The 20,932-nt window shown below is 38.9% G+C and overlaps 1 protein-coding gene across 2 annotated transcripts in view; it reads left to right on the top strand.

Moving 5' to 3' along the window:
- Window positions 1–16,111, top strand: part of crls1 (cardiolipin synthase 1) — a 64,283-nt gene extending 48,172 nt beyond the window's left edge. For both annotated transcript variants that reach the window (XM_072265538.1, XM_072265536.1), the window contains 4 exons: window positions 392–477; window positions 801–869; window positions 2,257–2,348; window positions 15,858–16,111. In XM_072265538.1, coding sequence (XP_072121639.1) covers window positions 392–477; window positions 801–869; window positions 2,257–2,348; window positions 15,858–15,948 — 338 coding nt within the window. In that variant the 3' untranslated portion in view covers window positions 15,949–16,111. The remainder of the gene's footprint in view (window positions 1–391; window positions 478–800; window positions 870–2,256; window positions 2,349–15,857) is intronic.
- The last annotated feature ends 4,821 nt before the right edge of the window (window positions 16,112–20,932 follow it).

Genomic DNA, 20,932 nt, shown 5'->3' with positions numbered 1-20,932 from the left:
CGTATAGCAAACAAAGCTGTATGGCCAATTGTTAATCCACAATATCGCCACTGCTTTAAAGCTTTAAATTCTGCGGAAGTTTAAGATGGCATTCACTGTTGTTTTCTCATCTGTCTTTGTACATGTGTTTCAGAGCCATCTCTGTTTCTGTTTGTAGTTCTGCAGAACATTTTGTGTTGGTTCATGGAATGGAGTATATGAAATAAATATGTAGCTTAAAGCCACTTAAACAGTTCATAGAGAAATTTTAGGCTAACTATTTAGGTGTTCCCTCTAGTGTAGAACAAAAGTAAGGAATTAAAATTGTTCATTTTCTTAGATCCATTCTGTGATTTCACTTATTTTATTCCCTGCTGCTTTTACTCACCTTAATAATTCATTTAATTTTCAGCTCCTCTTACTGTTATGGTCCTTTTGCGAGATGTTATTTTGGTTGCAGCTGGTTTCTATATTAGATACCGAACGGTTCCAACACCAGTAAGTAAGAAAATATTGCTCCCTTCCCCTTTCTCTTTCCTTGTGCTGCTTTTCTTCTTGCTCTCTATTGTGGTGGCCTGTGTATCAATGTATTTGTATAACATTTGATATATTTATTTACAAGTTTTTGCTTATATGAACCAACTGCTTTAATTTCCTATGGTGACTTGTGCACAATTGCTTGCATACAGACTAAAATTACCGATGCTCTATAATTTTCTACAGATCTCTTTCTTTACTGGTGTATTGCACAGCCTTTTATAGGCAGTTTGTATCATATTAAATTAATGGCAAACAGTTAATTTATTTCTTCATTCCCACAGAGGACATTGAGCAAGTATTTCAACCCATGTTATGCTACTGCCCAATTAAAACCAACATTTATCAGCAAGGTAAGATTCATTTTCCTATTAATTGATTCCCTTCACATCCAACGAGTGAGCTGTCGATTGAAAAAATCTGCTTTGATTAAACTATGAGGTCCACTATTTCATATTCTTGTCTCACAAAGGCATGGTAACAGTATCTACACAAATCTGTTGCATTATATCCATCTATTAGCTTCTGATTCAAAATGAAGATAATTATAACATGATAGCTATTAATTTACACACTTAAAATATGTGATGTCAGAATTCATTTAAAATGACAACACAGTGGCTTTAAAATTTCAACAATGTTTTTGAATGTGGCAGAAATATACGAGTTCCTTGATGGATTTAACTTTTAGAAATCTTGATCCTGGTGTGCTTGTACTTACTTCCAGAAGTCATTAACTGTGCTCCTTCAAAACCAGAAACAGTAGATTCCAGTTAATGGGAACACATCAGGACCAGTACATTTTGGGCCAATTCAGTGGCTGCCCTAATTAGCTGAACTTTTATAGAAATAGTTAAAAGGGTATTCAAAAAAAAAAAGGACAAACTACTGTTGAACTAAGGAATAAATTATGTATTTAAATAAAGTACTGAATAAATTAGAACACTATCAATACTATAAACCTGTTTTCGTTCCCTATAGTTATCGACAGAGGAATTCATCCATTGAATGCGTTCTTTTGATTGACAGTAAATGAATAAAATCAGCGCAGGCACCTAATATAGATAATTGACTGCCATAATACACTGTAATTGACAATTGTGTCCTCCAGATACTCATTTTCGTTATAACTTTAAAGATGATTGTACCTTCAAATTCTTCGTAGTTCCTAACGTTAAAGTAATGAAATTGTTTCATATTCACTCTCAGCTGTTTCTGGCAACTCCAAGCCTGAGTGCTCGAAATCGCAGTGAGCAAAACAGTTCTAAATTGTCTTACTGCTTATTTCTTGCCGACTCTCAGTGACAAAAATCACTGATTTTTGAACACAAGCGTATGCAACTGACGCTACTTAAAAGCTGTCTGCTCTAAGCACAGTTTAGTGTCTTAATGGCCATGCAAATGCATGTGTCTTACTCTAGTAGAAGCTCTTTGGCAGCAGTGTCCTGCCCCACCTAAGTGGCATAGTGTCCCAAATAAATGAAGGGAATCCCAGCTACTTTCTCGATCAGTTTTTGTTCTTTAAGAGTTGTCCCAAATAAGTGGTTGTCCCAATTAACCGGAATCCACTGTATTTGTGTTCCTGATATGTAGGCAGCTTGCAAAATTTTAAATCTATTTACCCTCCTGTTTTTAATATGTTTGGCAAAAGATTTATATTATGAATCTGAAAAAGAAAACCAAGCAATTACTACATGATATCTGAACTATAACATTTAATTTGCAATTTTTTTGTTGCAGGTTAACACAGCGGTTCAACTTGTACTAGTGGCTGCATCACTAGCAGCTCCAGTTTTTCAGTTTGTGGACAGCATGTTCCTTCATACTTTATGGTGAGATTGGCATAAAACAATTTTCTTCCCTTCTGAAGAACAAAAACATAGCAGCTTTATTTTGCTTGTAATCCAATGTAATATCTCATAAATAGACATGTTGATGCCGATTGAGTAGAAAAGGCAGTGACTTTCGACAGTTTGGTGCTTTGAGCAGTGGCCAATCAGTGTTTGAGATTGATTGACAAGAACAAATTAGAGTAAGGCAGGGGCAAGCAGAACAACCAATGTAAGAGTGGAGATCTTGAGGCTTTAGCGAGGAGAGGCTTCAGTGAGAAAAGGCAAAAAAGCTGTAGGTAGTGTTTTTTTCTCCCCCACAGGTTTGTTGTTCTTCATTTATAGTTGTTCAGTTAGAAACAGTAGAGATGTTAAGTAGGAAAGTGGAATGCTCCTCTTTCGGAATGTAGGAAGGCAGGGAGACCTCCAGTGTCGCTGTTGACAACATCGGCAAGAAGTGCATCCAGCTGCAGCTTCTAACACGTTGTGTTAAGGAGTTGGAGCTGGAACTGGATGAACTCCGGATCATTTAGGAGGCTGCGGGTGGTGATAGATAGAACATACAGAGAGGTAGTTGCACCCAAGGTGCAGAGCACAGGGAACTGGTGGCATTCATGAAGGGGAAAGGGGATAAAGAACCAGTACAGTGTACCCCTGTGGTCATCCCCCTCAACAATAGGTATATCACTTTGGATACTGTTGAGGGAGATGACCTAATAGAGAAAAGTCACAGTAGTCAGGTCTCTGGTACTGAGTCTGACTCTGCAAGTCAGAAGAGAAAGGGGGAAGAGGAAGTGAGCTGTGGTGATAGGGAATTTGTTAGGAGAACACAATCTGTACAGAAGAGACAGTTTGTAGCTGAACTGGAAGGGGACTTGTATACTAGTGGGAAGGTTTGCTAGTGCTATATGGGGGAGGGGAGAGGGTTGCTTAAGCTAAAGTTGAAGTGGGATGGGAACTAGAATGTTAGAACAGATTGTGGAGGCAGATGTTGGCAAGACCTCAGACAAAGTCAGGAATGAAAAGGTTGAACATGGAGCAGCTAGTGTCCTGAGCAGCGTATTCTTCAATGCAAGAAGTATTGTAGGAAAGGCAGATGAGCTGAGGGATGGATCAACACCTGGAATTATGATATTGTAGCTATTAGTGATTCTTGTTTGCCTGAGGGGCAGGACTGGCAGCTCAATATTCCAGGTTCTGTTGTATTAGACGTGACCAAGCGACAGGGATTAAAGGAGGAGTGACGGTGTTATTAGTCAGAAAAATGGTCATGGCAGTGTTCTGTCAGGACAGACTGAGAACTTGTCTAGTGAGGCAAGATGGGTGGAACTGACAAATAGGGTATGACCACATTCATGGGGCTATATGACAGACCTCCCAACAGTCTGATGCATTTAGAGGAACACATTTGAAGAGAGTTCAGTCTGTTGCAAGAAACATAAGGTTGTTGTAGGTGATTTTAACCTTCCACATATTGATTGGGACTCCCATACTGTAAGAGGACTAAATGAGATCGAGTTTGTCAAATGTGTTCAGGAAAGTTTTCTTAATCAGTATGTAGAAGTCCCAATGAGAGAGTGTGTGATACTTGACCTGCTATTAGGAAATGAGACAGGGCAGGTGACAGAAGTTTGTGTAGGGTGAACACTTTGTACCTAGTGATCACAATGCCATTAGTTTCAAAATAAGTATGCAGAAAGATAGTCTGGTCCTTGGGTTGAAATTCTAAATTGGAGAAAGGGCAATTTTGATGATATCAGGAAGGATCTGGCAAGTGTGGATTGGGATAGGCTATTTTCTGGCAAAAGTATACGTGGTAACTGGGAAGACTTCACAAGTGAAACTTTGAGAGTACAAAGCTTGTATGTGCCTGCAAGAATAAAAGGTAAGGACAACAGTTGTAGGGAACCTTTATTTTCAAGAGATAGTGAGGCCCTGGTTAAGAACAAAAGGAGCTTGATTGCAGGTATGGGTTGGTAGTTAAAAATGAGATGCTTATCAAATATAAGAAATGCAAAAAACCTTAAGCAATCAAAGGTGGTGTGAGGTTGCCTTATACAAGGTGAAGGGGAATCCTAAGGGATTCTATAGATATGTTGAAAGCAAGGCGCAAAATTGGTCCTCTGGAAAATCAGAACGGTAATTCATGCTGAAGCCAGAAGAGATGGAGGAGATCTTAAGTGCATTTCTTGCATCTTTATTTACTCAGGAAATGGGCACAGAGTCTAGAGAAGTGAGACAAAGTGTCATCAACTTCATGGGTTATACAGATTGCAGAGAAGGAGGTGTTGGCTTTCTTGAGGCAAATTATGGTGAATAAATCCCCAGGGCCTGACTGACAAGGTGTTCCCTTGGACCTTGTGGGAGGCAAGTGCAGAAATTGCTGGGGCCCTAGCAGAGAAATTTAAATCATCCTTCACGACAGGTGAAGTGCTGGAGGATTGGAGGATAGCCAATGTTGTTTCATTGATTAAGAAAGGCTCTAAAAATAAACCAGGAAATTATAGACTGGTGAGCTTCACAACAGTGGTGGGAAAGGTATTGGAAGGTACGCTAAGGAACTGGATATGAGTGTTTGGATAGATGTGGGCTGATTGAGGATAGCCAGCATGACTTTGTGCGTGGTAGATCATGTCTGACTGATCTTAGAGTTTTTCAAGAAAGTTAACAGGAAGGTTGATGAAGGCAAGGCAGCGGATGTTGTCTACGTGGACTTTAGTAAGGCACCTAACAAGGTCCCGCATGGGAAGTTGATCAAGAAGGTAGAGTCACTTGGCATTGAAGGTGAGGTAGTAATTTGGATTAGACATTGGCTTCATGGTTGTTGATGGTTGTCTCTCTGACTGGAGGCCTGTGACTAGTGGTGTGCCGCAGGGATCGGTGCTGGGTCCATTGTTGTTTGTCATCTGTATCAACGATGTGGTTAACTGGATCAGCAAATCTCAAAGGTTTCAAAGGTACATTTAATATCAGGTGTTGTTTCCTGCAATGGTAGGGAGGGGTGCTAAAATACACATTTTGTTAGTTTTTTTTCTGCAAGTTTCCTTCTTTGTGTTACTATAAGATGGTCCATCACTGACTCTTCCCATTCTAGCTCTCCTCCATCTCAGGGGAGACACAAGTGGCAGATGTCCATTTCAAGCCCAGATATTCTTAACTATACTTCCTTCTAAGGACATATTACATTATCCCAGTTGCTCAGTCTTTGCATAAATTTGTTCTGAAATGAGACTATACATACATTGTCTCAGAGATATGTTTCCTTCCCTGACTCACAGCTTCCCTTCTACCATGGTTGACATTGCCTTTGATCACTTTTCATCAACTTCTTGTGATTCCCTCACTCCCTCCTCCTGGACAGAGCAAGAATAGACTTCCATTCTTTGAAGAGCTATTTTAGGTGTATGTTCTACCATATCGAAATAGCTCGTATCCACTTAGTGAAAATGATTTTGTTATTGAACTACTATCTGCTTCTCCTTCTGAAAGTGGATATTTTGTAATTTTTAAAAAAATAAATCTAGGTAATGAAGTTGTTTCTTTGGTACTAATTGTTAATCTGTTTTATAGTGAGATTTGTTAGTGACTTAACTCAGATTGGAAAGCTAGTGTGCAACAAATTAACCGAGTAAGTTAAGAAAATGTTATAATTTATGAGACAGAGGAAATTTGAGTTTGGTTTCCTGCTTCAAGTGGATTTGTTGTGGGATGTTCTGTACCAATGAAGGATGCATTGTAAATGTACAATATTAATGCACATCCTTTATCTTCTCTTCTGCCTGCTCGGCTGTCTGGTTGAATGTGAATTTGAACGGATTCAAAATAGACTTTATTTTGACACCTTCCATTGCCATATACATTGGGATAAAAACAGAAAATGTTAGGATACCAGGCAAGTCAGGCAGTAGCTGGTCTTTGCAGCTAATTGCTCTCTGGTCTGATGATGCCCATGGTAGATAGTATAAATGAACTTTAAACACATGAGATTCTGCAGATGCTGAAAATCCAGAGCAACATACATAAAATGCTGGAGGAACTTGGCAGTCAGGTAACATCTATGGGAATGAATAAACAGTGTGAATCTTGCTGTGCAGAAACTTATTCAATTATCATAGGCCAACAATGTTTTCAGCAATGCTGCTTGGAAACTTCCAGCTTTTAGTGTGCTAACTGCCAATGTCAGGTGAGTTAGAGAAGGATGGACACTAAGTGAGGGGAAAAAGGCCTTGGGAAAGGTAACTGATGAAAGCATTCATGCCTCTCAAGTAGAATGTGATGTTTAAGATTATATTAAATGGGGAAAAATGTATCTGAAAGAGAAGAGCGTTTTGGAATTATTGCTTGAAGATGAGCAAAATTTGAGAGTGTTTGTTAGGAAGTGAGGTGATGCAAGCAAAGGCTGGAAGGAGGCCAAATTAATAAACTTTTGGAGTAGGAGAGATGGATGGGAATGTGGATCTTAAAGGTTACAGTTTATTGATATTGTGGTTTGATGTAATTACTTTGATGTTTATATTATAGAAGTGATTTTTGCTGTGTGGGAACAGAATATGCATAACAAAGTCTCTCACCCAGTGCTGCCCACATTTTCCCAGCCAAAACAAATGATCATTTTAGCTTTGGATTAGCTGTGCAATATTATGCTAGCTGATCTTTGCACAGAGTATCTCATGTAGTTCCAATGGTCGCCTGTGGTTTGGTTATATTGTGGGTAACAACTGCCCTCGTGGACAAGATTCAAAAGTATGTTTTATATAACTGTGGCTAGTTTTGTTTAAGAAATGGGAAAACTCTCCTTCGGGGTTCTGAGTTGCATATTTAACTGTAATGATAAGCATACCTATTTAAAAAAGATGTTACAAATTTTAAAATCTGAGTCCAGTAATATTTACATTAATATTGGATCAACATTATATATGCTAACTATCATGCAATTGAAAGGCCATTTTGTTAGGAAAATTATGTTTATGAGGGATTCTGCTACTCAAGGTTTATATGACTGAGCAAGCAGAAAGGGCCGAATATTTGAGGTATCTGGACATTATCCTCCAATAACCTTGAAATCTGACAAGTATTCGGTATTGTGACATTCAACACAGTGACATGGTGAATTTATCATGCAGTGTAATGTCTGGAGAATTTCAGTGAACAGAGTTTACTGATTGTTTATATGGTGCTGAAATCTGAAAAATGTAGGAGCTGCCTCAATCCTTCAACCTGCACATACAATGTTAATAGCACTTTATCATTCAGGAAAACACTAATGAGACATTGAATTAATTCTGGACAATTTCTCAGTGAATGGCATTATACCTTTTGACAATTAGCCTCCAAATATTATAGTATCATTGAGTTTTATTTTAAATTGCCTCATTTTTGGTGAATTTTAAATTTTGGAATTAGGGCTTGATCTCAGTGATTTCTCTTCCTGGTACCTTTTCTGTCATGAAATGCTAGTGCTGATTTAATGCTATCTTTTGGCCAGCACATGATATGATTGATGAATCTGGCTGATAGTTTTAAAATAACATTTTAACATTTAGAGTTATACTAACTTTGGGTTTCAACCAAGGTATCTGTGTGTGGGAGGGAGTGTGTGTATATGGAGAGGGAATGTGTCCCTTGGTAAATATAACACTATAAAGTTGGATGGAAGTGTTTCTCGTTTAGGATGTTGGATTTGTAACTAGAATATTAACTTGTAGTAAAACAGATAAAGAAATAAGGCAAATTCAGGACTGGAAAAGATTCTGAAGCAGGCTAGTTGGAGGATCAATGGATAAATAGGCCCACATATCTAGTATAATCTTCAGAACCTTTACCTTGTTCAGGTAGACACTGCATTTATCTGTTGTATCTTGAGTACAGCCAGGCTCCCCTTTTCGTGTTTATTGTAAGTATTGTTTTGTTCTGCTTCCACCCCTCCCCCATTTAGTATGTGTCCATTATAAAAGTTAATACCTCAGTTATCATCTTGCTCAGACGAAGAACATTAAATTTTCACAGATGTTTTCCTACGCAGTTTCTACCTGACCAGTTTCCTTGATGTACTCTCTCAACACACTGAGTGAAGTGATTGGCTTTGTACGCCAATGAGAGTCACTATTTGACTTTCCATCATGCCTACCTTACATTTGCCTCATCTAGATGCAGAGCGACATTTGCATTAGTTCAAAGAATCATATGAGCTAAAGGTGTCATTGGCGGCAGCGGTTGTTGTGGTTAGTAACTTTAGGTTACCAGTTCTGCTTTTTAAGATTGAGGAACTGGTAGTATATCATGCTTCCCCATGTCTAACATCGTCTCCAGAACAACTGCCTTTTTCACTAAACTCTGCATGAATGTATTTTATACATAAAGTTGAGCCAGGATCCCCTGTTCTTGTCTACTTAATACCTTCCTTAGTTTTGCTTCCAAACATTCCTTCCCATTTAATAAGTATCCATTAGTAAGACAATATTTGTAGAGTGACTGTATTGTCTCCTTGTTTGAGATTTTAATTGCACAAGACCTCAGGGTGAATAGGATGTTTGGAAGTGGGGCAGGCAATGAGGTATAAGGTGAGGAGCCAGTGTACCAAGTAGGGTGAAGCAACAACGATCTGAGAAGGCACATGAGGCGAGAGCAAACCTCACAGAGCTCAGTGACTGTGAGCGGCAGGAAGGCAAATAGAGGGAGAGCAGCGTGATTTGGAATAGATCTAGTACACTCGGCGTGAACTCGGTAGTGATTGGTTGTGTACCTGGTCAGCTTGGTGTGAAGCTGAAAGGGAGAGAGCAGGATGGAGCTCAAACAGACCTGAATGGGAGATGGCAAGGTGGATCTGACAGCAAAGCGAATGTGAACCAAGAGTTTGCAAAATAGTAAAAGGACTTGGGATGAAGTAGGAAGGATGGGGTGTTGGGAAGTGGAGCAGGCCACATGAAAAGGTGTAGGACAATGTGAAATATAGGCAGGATGAGAAAACAGGAAAGTAAGTGGGTCACAGGAGCAGCGGGCTTTGGGCAGAGAGTGCAGCATGATCTGGAGTGGATCTGACAGACTGGGTGCGGACAGGGTGAACAAGAAGCAGCATAGACGTAACAGAGGCAACTAACCAGGAAATAACAACAATAATTGGCCACAGGGAGAGCAGGGTGATTGAAGTGGACCCTAACATGTGAGGTAGGTGTGGGCACAGACGGGTGAGGCAGAAATGAAATGATGTTGACCTGACAAAGTTCAGTAACGATGTATTAGGCAAGGGTTCCACTGAGGTTGGGTGGGACTGAAACCAGAGGTCATGGGTTAAGGGTGAAAGGCAAAAAGATTAAGGGGAACATGAGGGGAAACTTCTTCACTTAGAGGGTTGTGAGAGTGTGAAAAGAGCTGCCAGCTCAAATGGTGCAGGTGAGCTCGATTTCAGTGTTAAAGAGAAGTTTGGACTGATACATGGATAGTAGGGGTATGGAGTGCAATGATTCCAGGGCAGGTCGAAGGGAGTAGGCGACTTAAATGATCTCAGCATGGACTAGATGTGCCAGAGGGCCTGTTTCTGTGCTGTACTCTTCCATGGAGTTGGCAGTGTAGGTAGAGCAAAGCATGAGGGATCTGACTAAAGAGCATTGGCTGTAGACACCAAGGATAAGTGGGAAGGAGAAGGATGATTTGCAGTGGACCAGTTAAAGTGATGTGGATGCAGATATGGCAGGGTGAAACAGCAATGGTTCTGCCATGATGTCAGAGCTCACAAGGTGTGGGGGAAGTAGAATAGTAAGCTGGGCAAGACAAAGTGTGCAGCGTGAATCAGCCTGGGACCCTGCCAGCAACACAAGTGTTAAATCCTCAAACTTTTTAATTTTGTGTATGAATGATAGAGTAATAAACAGCACTCTGCATTTATATAGTTTGGACTGTCCTGTTAATAAAATATATATTGAAAGAAAAGGCTGAAGGAGCAGGAGGGAAATGCTTTGTTGAACTTCTCCCTGTCTGCTGCAAAAGGCAGGATCTCCTAGTGTCTAGTTAAATTTGGTTTCCCACTTCCCATTCTGATATGTCTCTCCAAGACCTTCTTTATGGCACAATGAGGCAAAATTCAAGTTGTAGGAACAGCACCTCAACTTGATGGGTAGTCTCCAACTTGATGGCATGTACATCAATTTCTTCCATCTGTGCCAAACTATTATTGTCCCATCGACCCACACTTGAACCATTGCCCTTCATATCCTTCCCATTCATGTATTTCTCCAAATTTCTCTTAAATGTTGAAATTGAACATGCAAACTACCACTTCTACTGGCAGCTTGTTCCACACTTTCACCACACTGAGTGAAGAATTATCTGCTTATGTTCCCCTTAAACATTTCACCTTTAACACTTAAACCATGACCTCTAGGTCTAGACTCATCGAACCTCAGTGGCAAAAGCTTGTTTGCATTTACCCTATTTATACCCCTCATAATTTTGTATACCTCTATCAAATCTCTAGGGAATTTAACTTGCAGTCCAGGGAATAAATTCCTAATCTATTCAACCTTTCCCTATAACACATTTCCTCACATCCTGGCAACATACTTGTAAATTTTCTCTGCACCCTTTCAATCATACTGATGTTTTTCCTCTAGATAGGTGACCAGAAGTGTACACAATTCTGCAAATTGGGCCTCACCAGCATCTTATACGACATCAGCATGACATCCCAATTCCTGCACCAAGGAGCTGATTATTGACTTCAGGAGGAAGAAACCAGAGGTCCATGAGCCAGTCTTCATCAGGGGATCAGAGGTGAAAGAGGGTCAGCAACTTTAAATTCCATAGTGTTACCATTTCAGAGGAACTGTCCTGGGTCCAACAGAGAAGTGCCATTATGATGAAAGCACAGCAGCCTTTCTACTTTCTTTGAAGTTTGCAAAGACTTTACATGTTATCTAAAATTTGACAGACTTTTATAGATGTGTGGTGAGACTTTATTGACTGGTTGCATCGCAGTCTGAACACCAATGCCCTTGAATGGAAAAGCCTACAAAAAGTAGTTGATATGGCCGAGTCCATCATAGAAGAAACCCTCCCCACCATTAAGCACATTTACATGGAGTGCTGCCGGAGGAAAGCCACATCGATCATCGAGGACCCCCGCAATCTAGGCATGCTCTGTTCTCGCTGCTGCCATCAGGAAGAGGGTACAGAAGCTCCAGGACTCACCATCAGGCCCTTGTGCTAAAGGAAGAATTTCACTCAACTTCACCCGCACCATCGCTGAACTGTTCCCACAGCCTATGGACTCACTTTCAAGACTCTTTATCTCACGTTCTCGATATTTATTGTTTATTTATTGTAATTACTTCCTTTTTTGTATTTGCACAGTTTGTTGTATTTTGCAAAAGAAGTATATATATATATCATCATATACAACTGAGATTCATTTTCTTGAAGGGATTCACAGTAAATAGTGGAAACACAATAGAATTAATGAAAGACTGCACCCAACATGACAGACAAACATTGTCTGCAAATCCCCACCAGAAAATGAATCCCAGGGTTGTATATGATGATATATATATACTGTGATAATACAAACCCCATTTCCAGAAAAGTTGGGATATTTTCCAAAATGCAATAAAAACAAAAATCTGTGATATGTTAATTCACGTGAACTTTTATTTAACTGACAAAAGTACAAAGAAGAGATTTTCAATAGTTTTACTGACCAACTTAATTGTATTTTGTAAACATACACAAATTTATATTTGATGGCTGCAACAACTCAACAAAAGTTGGGACAGAGGCATGTTTACCATTGTGTTGCATCACCTTTCCTTTTAATAACACTTTTTAATCGTTTTGGAACTGAGGATACTAATTGTAGTAGATTTGCAATTGGAAATTTTGTCCATTCTTGCTTGATATAAGATTTCAGCTGCTCAACAGTCCGTGGTCCCTGCTGTCTGATTCTCCTCTTCATGATGCGCCATACATTTTCAATAGGAGATAGATCTGGACTGGCAGCAGGCCAGTCAAGCACACACACTCTGTGTCTACAAAGCCACGCTGTTGTAGCCCGTGCAGAATGTGGTCTCGCATTGTCCTGCTGAAATAAGCATGGACATCCCAGAAAGAGACGTCACCTTGATGGCAACATATGTCTCTTTAAAATCCTAATATATGCCTCAGAGTCAATGGTACCTTCACATACATGCAACTCACCCATGCTGTGGGCACTGATGCACCCCCATACCATCACAGATGCTGGCTTTTGCACCTTTTGCTGATAACAATCTGGATGGTCGTTTTCATCTTTGGCACAGAGAACTCGATGCCCGTTTTTTCCGAAAACTAGCTGAAATGTGGGCTCATCTGACCACAGCACATGGTTCCACAGTCTTTCGGTCCATCTGAGATGAGCTCGGGCACAGAGAACTCGCCAACGTTTCTGCATAGGGTTGATGTATGGCTTCCTCCTTGTGTAATACAGTTTCAAGTTGCATTTCTGGATGCAGCGACGAACTGTTGAGTGACAATGGTTTTCCGAAGTACTCCGAGCCCAGGTGGCTATAATTGTCACAGTAGCATGACGGTTTTTTAGGCAGTGCCGCCTGAGGGCTTGAAGATCACGCGCATTCAACAGTGGCTTCCGACCTTGCCCTTTACGCACTGAGATGTCTCTGAATTCTCTGAATCTTTTCACAATATTATGTACTGTAGATGTTGAAAGACCTAAATTCTCTGCAATCTTGCATTGAGAAATGTTCCTTTTGAACTGACTAACAATTCTCTCACGAATTTTGGCACAAAGGGGTGAGCCACGACCCATCCTTGCTTGCAAAGGCTGAGCCTTTGATGGACACTACTTTTATACCCAGCCATGATACCTCACCTGCTACCAATTAGCCTGCTTAATGTGGAGTCTTCCAAACCGGCGTTACTTGAATATTCTGTGCACTTTTCAATCTTATTTTAACTCTGTCCCAACTTTTGTTGAGTGTGTTGCAGCCATCAAATCCTAAATTTGTGTATATTTGCAAAATACAATTAAGTTGGTCAGTAAGACTATTGAAAATCTTTTCTTTGTACTTTTGTCGGTTAAGTAAAGGTTCATGTGAATTGATATATCACAGATTTTTGTTTTCATTGCATTTTGGAAAATATCCTGACTTTTCTGGAAATGGGGTTTGTAATTTTACTCTGAACTCTGTACTCAACATTTTGATTTAAGAAGACCCGTATGCCAAAAGCTCTCTTTACGATTCCTATCTCCTTGTGATGCCACTTTCAAGGACTTTTGGTTCTGTACTCCCAGATACCTCTATTCTACTTCACTCTTGCCCTTCTCCATATAATTCCTACCCTGGTTTATCCTCCTAAAGGTAAATTCCTCACATTTGTTTGCATTAAATTCCATCTGCCATTTTTCAGCCCATTTTTTTCAGCTGGTTCAAATACTGCTAACAAGCTTTGGCCTTTCTTGCTGTCAACTATGCCTCAATTCTTGATTTCATCTGCAGATTTGCTAATCCAGTTTACAACATTATCATGTACATCATCTTTTATTTAGCCCTCCTGGTTTCCTTCTTAAGTGTTCTCTTGCAGTTCTCATATACTAAGAAATAGAGTATTTGCTAGTTGTTTGCTGCCATCTGTTCATTGTGTTCCTTTAACCAATATCGACAACGCCATCTTCATCCCCTTCTCCATTAGGTCAGAAGACCTTGTGACCAGAAACTTAATATTGACAGTTCTTTTTTAAGGTTTGCTGTAGCAACAGCTAATATACTTCCAAATGCCTAGCATTACCTTCAGAACATTTGTCTTGTTAATGCAGCCAGGCTCCTCTGTTCTTATCTATTTAAAATTTACTCTTTTTTGTTTTCATCCATCCCGTCCTCTTTAGTAAGTGTCCGTTAATAAGGTAGCATCTGTAGGATGACTCATTTTTGAAATTTTAATTGTACAAGGCCTTAGGGTGAAACATGGAGAGTGTTTGCAACTGGGGCAAAGGGCAGTCAAGGAGTGTATGATGATGAGCATGCACTAGGTAGGGTGAACCATGAACAGACTTGGAAAGCACAACATAGTGAGAGCTCAGGGCTGGCAGACAGCAACATGGTCTAGACTCCTGTGAATCTAGCAAACTGGGTGTGGACCCCGCAGGGTGAAGCTCGAGGACTTGCAAGGGTGGAAGCTTTGTGGATTGTTTAGGAAGATCCAGTAACAGGGATATACAGAGCAAAGAGGCAACTAACTAAGCAAACAGCAACAGCAAACAGCTGCAGGGAGAGCAGGGTGATTGGAAATGGTCTGTGGAAACTGAAGAAGGTGAGGCAGAATCGTTGCACTTAAACAGATGTTGCGTATTAGGGACAATACAGCATGATTTCTCCGCTCTATAATCCTGTACTATCTTTGAAAAAGCAGAAGAGTTATATGGAAACTATTATTACTATTTTTCTTAACAACTAATACCATTACTTAGCTTAATAGATTAGAATTACCACAGTACATAATTATCTATTTAAGTGTCTAATTTCCTTTTATATCATCTCAATGTGTACTTAAGAATGTATAAATAATTATAGTTTTATACATATAAAAAATGGAAAAGGTTATATGTGTGAAAAAAGTACATGATATTTGTGAATTCCTTATCCAAATAAAATTTAAAAAAAAGAAAAAGCTTTAGCCAACTGGTAACGTCAAATAATGCGGACGATCTTATGAACCATCAGGTCTTTTGTGTTGGAGAGGATTAAAGATGTTTAAAGGGACATAAAAACAGATACTGAAATTAAAATATGGTAGAACCATAAGAGACAAGATGAGTTGGTAGTGTTCTAAATGCCAGCGAAGTACTGAAGTTTCCAGGGTAAAATGGCTTGCCAGAAAGTAAAGTTATTTGTGAAATTTGCTTGTGCCTTTCTAGGTACGGTTGAGGCTGGCAGTTTAATATCTTATTTGAAAGACATTGTCATTGACCCTGAAACCTAATGCTGCAATGAACTGCCAACATATTTTAGCATTCAGTAAAATAATTTCCTCATTTTCCCATTGGGGACTGTTCCTGTTTGTAAAGACAATTCTGCACACTAACCAATATACTGTAGGTTTCTGATCTAGGAACACTTTGGTTTAAAAATCCTCATCTACTTTGCCATCACTGTACTATATCTGCAGAATTTTGTCCAACCCTACAAGCTCCCAGCTCTAACCTTCTTTATACCAATGCCAATCATAAACTTTTTGTAATTTCTCCCCTAAAGCTGTGCCTCCTCATAATCACACACATTGGCATGTGTTTCATCCTCCCATTCATTACAATCTACTTCATTTGTTCGCTTGTTTATTTCCCAGTACTTATTGGCCTAATATTATTTGTCTGTAAAGTCCTTTGAGCTATATCATTTTATAAACAGTGCTATTTAAATGTACTTGTTAACTAATAAAATAGGTTTAGTTCAAGTTCAAGATGAATACTAAACTCTAATATTTTGATTAAAAGAAGTAATCAGATGCTGATTCTCAGTCTTTCTCTTCCAGGTATGTCACAGCCTTGACAACGGTGGCATCAGGGTGCAGTTATTACATTCACGGCAGAAATGCTGTGCAAGTTTTGAATCGGGTGAAGTGAATAGTTCTTCAGAGCTGGCCAGTGAATTCTGGAATTAGCACAACAATGCAGGAAGCGGATCTTGATTTTTATGCTAAAGAGACATTGATTAAAATTATGTAGATATATATGGATTTTTTCCAACAATAGATACAAATTTAATAATAAAAATAAAAATTATGAATTTCTTTCGTCTATGGTTTTGCTATTTCTTTTGTGTTTCCATCACAATATGAAATTAATCACAAACTAAATAATTTTTTGCATGTTATCTAGCTGATGCAGTCAAACTGCTATAAAAATGAGCTCGGTTGTTTTCTTAAAAATCAAGTTGCTGCCGTGCATATTTCATACCATTGGAGATCTTGTCTGTTGCTGAAAGAGTAAGGCAAAGGATACAAAATACTGGGCAGCATAGTGGAATTTAGTTTTAATGATATTGCACTCTATGCAGTAGTTCTATCAAACACTGCATTGTTGAATGTGATTTGTTACTCTGCAGGTAATTCATGTTCAGATTCTTATTCCGAGTAATCTGTATGTATGGGTACATGCAAAAGCCTTAGCAAGATGCAACACCGAAGGCACTGCTCACTTCTGTCTCTGCATCGCCCAGTTCACCTTTCTGCCATTGTTTCCCTTTGCCCTGTCGCCAACAACTTAGTTTGCTCTTTGCTGCCTCTGGTCGGTTCATCTCCTGTGTCTGCACCTGATCTATGATATTCCAGTTCTCACCTATAGATCTTTCTCCCCTCTGCATTCTAATGCCCTATTGGTGCTTTCAGACGAGTTGTAACCTGAGAATTTTCAGTGTGCAGCTCACAAAGGTTGTTTCAGCTGGTTATTTGGCCTTTGCCTTTGTGACTGAGGGCAAGAGCTTTTTTTTTTAATCCACAGTCACCAGTGTGTGGTTTTCTCCATGGATTTTAAATGATGAGATTCTCATGAACGACAGGAACTCTAACTATTAAATTAAAATTCTGTAATCATATATAATCTGACCTTCGATGAAAATTCAGAAGTGGATCTCTAGTGTGCTGAAGATGTTAAGCCTGTTCACCCTTAGTTATCTTTAAAAGTAGCATCTGTTGTCCTTTTTCTCTTGACTCTCTGAGATTTACTGAAGATCTTCTGTGGGGAAATTATTTGTTTCTGTGTTCAATTTTGTTTCCATCATCAAATGGTAAATTATTTGGGGTGATGCTATCTATATCTGGTATTTTTGCATTTGCTTTCAATGTAATGCTGTTTTTGAACTCTGAACTTTACAAGTTGAGGATAAGATGTATTGGTGAATTGATTTTTAAAATCTGATTATTGCAATTTTAGATAGTTGAAATGAAACCAATTTTACAGTAAAATAATCCCATTGGTTGTCAGAATTATTTTTGCATATTTTCATCAGGAATGCATTGTTTAATACGATGGCAAAAGTGGATTCAATAATAAATCTTAAAAGGGAATTCAATAAAAATTTGGAAAATGAATCACTTGTAGGATTCTTGGAAAAGGCCAGAGGAATTAGAAAGTGGATGTAATGATTACTAGGCTGCACTGATAAATGGGCAAGAGTCAGATGAGCAGAATGGGAAATTCAGAGCGGCATTGAGCCAGCTTTTGAATAATAACATCAATTTAAGATTCACAGTGGAGTTTCAGGCAGTGGTATTGAGGAATTCAGTCACAACAATTCATTAGGTTTACTGTGTGCAGCTGAAGAGGATAAACCTAAAAATTTGCACAATGGCAATTATAAATTATGGACACTCTTAATTATGTCAACCAAAATTTATTAAAAATAACTTTTTTCTAAAGTTTATGATGATGGGTACTAATATTTCATTTGTGTTCAGCTGCTTAAATCTGGTAGAGTTTGACTAAAAGCTGAAATGGAGTCTTACAAAACCTTAAAATAATTAATTGTTTGCTAATGCATTGTAACAGAAACATCTGATTTATTGTTGCACAAAAAATCAGAATCTATGCACTGTGAACACTACAAATGAATGAATTTACAAATAAGTTTTTAAAGATTTCTGGCAACTGAGGAGTGCTTGTTTTAATGTTTCCTGTGCCTACTGCAGCCAGATATTGATGTAATTCAGAACTGTAAAGTAAGTTTATGAACAATTGATTCAAATCCTTGAGCATTACCAAATCCAAATACAGTATTGGATACTTAACAGTATCTGTTTTGTATTTGGGCGATGTTTGCCAGAGTGTTAGAACTACATTTTGAATTTTTAACATTTCACCTGAATCTCTGGAAAAGGCAAATGGGAAGTACTCAAATCTATGTTCAAACCCAACAGTAGGAATGTTTGCAATTACTGTCAGAGCCAAATTGGTAATACTTAAGTATTAAAGAAAGCATATTTGCTTGATGATATTAGGTGTTTAGAATTGTGCTTTTTTTAAGAAATGGGTAAAGAAGTGTTTTTTAGGGGTGCTGTGATCCAGTACCTGTGATTCTTTTTCATATCTTACAAGTTTGCCAGTTTCTAACTTAATATTAGATCCAGCTACAATGGTTTTCTACATGTGCAAGAAGCTTTCAAATGAAATACCAAACAGAAAGGTCTTGTTTGAAAAAAAATGTTAAGCTACGATGCACTTGAAGAAGCTGTATAATGAAATCTGATAATATCCCAAGACAGATTGCTTTGATTGAATTGATAAGTTATTGATAAAAGAGGCATGGTAACCAACCAGGAATTTAATTTTCCAAAAGAGAGATTTCTGAGCTTATTTTTGCTGGATGCATGTTGCTGATCCAGTTTCCCAGAATTTCGTGTGTACAAGATTTGTATTAACTTTAAATCTGAAAATCTTCTTTTGCTATGTCCTTCTGGAAACTAAAAGAAAATTATTAATTAAATGGGACATCTGGCTATATATGAAAGATCGTATTTATGCAAATAACACAGTCTGCAAATTTGAAAATAATGTTTCTATTTTTAAATAAGTACTTTTAACTTTAAGATAGTTCCTATCCTTAAGACTTGTTCTTTTGAACATTGTACTTTAAAGTACAATGGTTTGCGAAAGCTGTTAAACCCTCCCAAACAGCCCTAGCAAATTTGCCTGCAAGGATATTGGTCCCACTTGGGTTTAGGTGTAACTTCTTTTTTTCCCTCTTGTGGGGAAGGTATGACCTGTACAAAAAGAATGGTGGGTTACACCTGAACTCGAGGGGGACCAATATCCTCGCAGGCAGGTTTGCTAGAGCTGTTGGGGAGGGTTTAAACTAATTTGGCATGGGGATAGGAGCCAGAGTGATGGGGCTAAGGACGGGGCAGTTGGTATACAGTGTGTAGTGAGCCTGTGAAGATGGATAGGCAGATGATAGTTCAAAATTGCAGTCAGTGGGATGAGGTGGAGTGTAACATGGGGCAAAATCAAAATAGGTAATTAATACAAGACTGAAAGTGTTATATTTGAATACTCACAGTATATGGAATAAAGTAGATGATCTTGTAGTTCAGGCACAGATTGGCATTTATGGTGTTGTGGGTATCACTGAAACATGGCTGAAAGAAGATCATAATAGAACATCCAAGGATACACCTTGCATAGAAAGGAAAGGCAGGTGGGTAGAGGAGGGCTCTGGTGGTTCTATTGTTAAAAAATGAAATCAAATCCTTAGAAAGAGGTAACAGGATCAGAAGATGTAGAATTCTTGTAGGTAGAGTTAAGAAACTACGTGGGCAAGACGACGCTGATGGGAGTTATATACAGGCCTCCAAACAGTAGCCAGGATGTAGGATATAAATTTCAATGGGAAATAGAAAATGTTTTTAAAAGGGCAATGTTACTTCGTTATGGGAGATTTCAGTATACAGGTAGATGGGGAACATCAAGTTGATGCTGGATCCCAAGAGAGAATTTGTAGAATGCCAATGAGAAGGCTTTTTAAAGCAGCTTGTTGTTAAGCCCACTGGGGAACGGTAATTCTGGATTGGGTGTTGTGTAATGAACCAGATATGATTTGGGAGCTTAAGGTAAAGTAACCCTTGGGAGGCAGTGATCATTGTATAATAAAATTCATCCTGCAGTTTGAGGGGGAGAAAGTCAGATGTATCAGTATTATATTGGAGTAAAGGGAGTTACAGAGCTATGAGAGAGGAGCAAGCTGAAGTTTATTGGAAGGGAACACTAACAAAGATGATGGCAGAACAGCAATGGCTGGAGTTTCTAGGGGCAACTGGGAAGGTGCAGGATAGATACATCCCAAAGATGAAAAAGTATTCTAAAGGGAGGATGAGGCAACTGTGGGTGACAAGGGAAATCAAAGACAGCAGAAAAGCAAATAAGAAGGCATGTTTTATACCAAACTTTAATGGGAAGGTAGAGGAATGGAAAGCTTTTAAAAACTAACAGAGGGCAAATAAAAAAAGAGTTAAGATGAAATATGAAGGTAAGCGAGCCAAAAAAGTATCAAAGACAACACTGCATATATAAAGTGTAGAAGAGAGGTGAGAGTGGATATTGAACCACTGGAAAATGACACTGGAGAGGTAGTAATGGGGGACAAAGAAGCTGTGGACAAGCACAATAACTATTTTGCATCGGCCTTCACTGTGGATGACAATAGCAGTATGCCAGAACTTCCATTTGTCAGAGGGCAGAAGTGAGTGCAATTGCTGTTACTAGGGAGAAGGTTCTTGGGAAGCTGAAACTTCTGAAGGTGGATAAATCATTTGGACCAGATGGACTACACCCCGGGGTTTGGAAGGAGATAGCTGAAGAGATTGTGGAGGAATACTAATGATCTTTCAAGAATCATTAGATTCTGGAATGGTTCCAGAAAATTGCAAATATCACTCCACACTTTAAGAAGGGAGAGAGGCAGAAGAAAGGAAAATTTAGGCTAGTTAGCCAGACTAAAGTGGTTGGGAAGATGTTGGAGTCCATGATTAAGGATGAGGTTTTGGGGTATTTGGAGGCACATGATAAATTAGGCCAAAGTCAGCATGGTCTCCTTAAGGGGGAATCTTGCCTGACA

Source organism: Mobula birostris, chromosome 8 (assembly GCF_030028105.1).
Source record: "Mobula birostris isolate sMobBir1 chromosome 8, sMobBir1.hap1, whole genome shotgun sequence".
Lineage (NCBI taxonomy): Eukaryota > Metazoa > Chordata > Chondrichthyes > Myliobatiformes > Myliobatidae > Mobula > Mobula birostris.
Note: the sequence above shows the minus strand (reverse complement) of the source record. Positions and strands in the feature narration are given on the sequence as shown.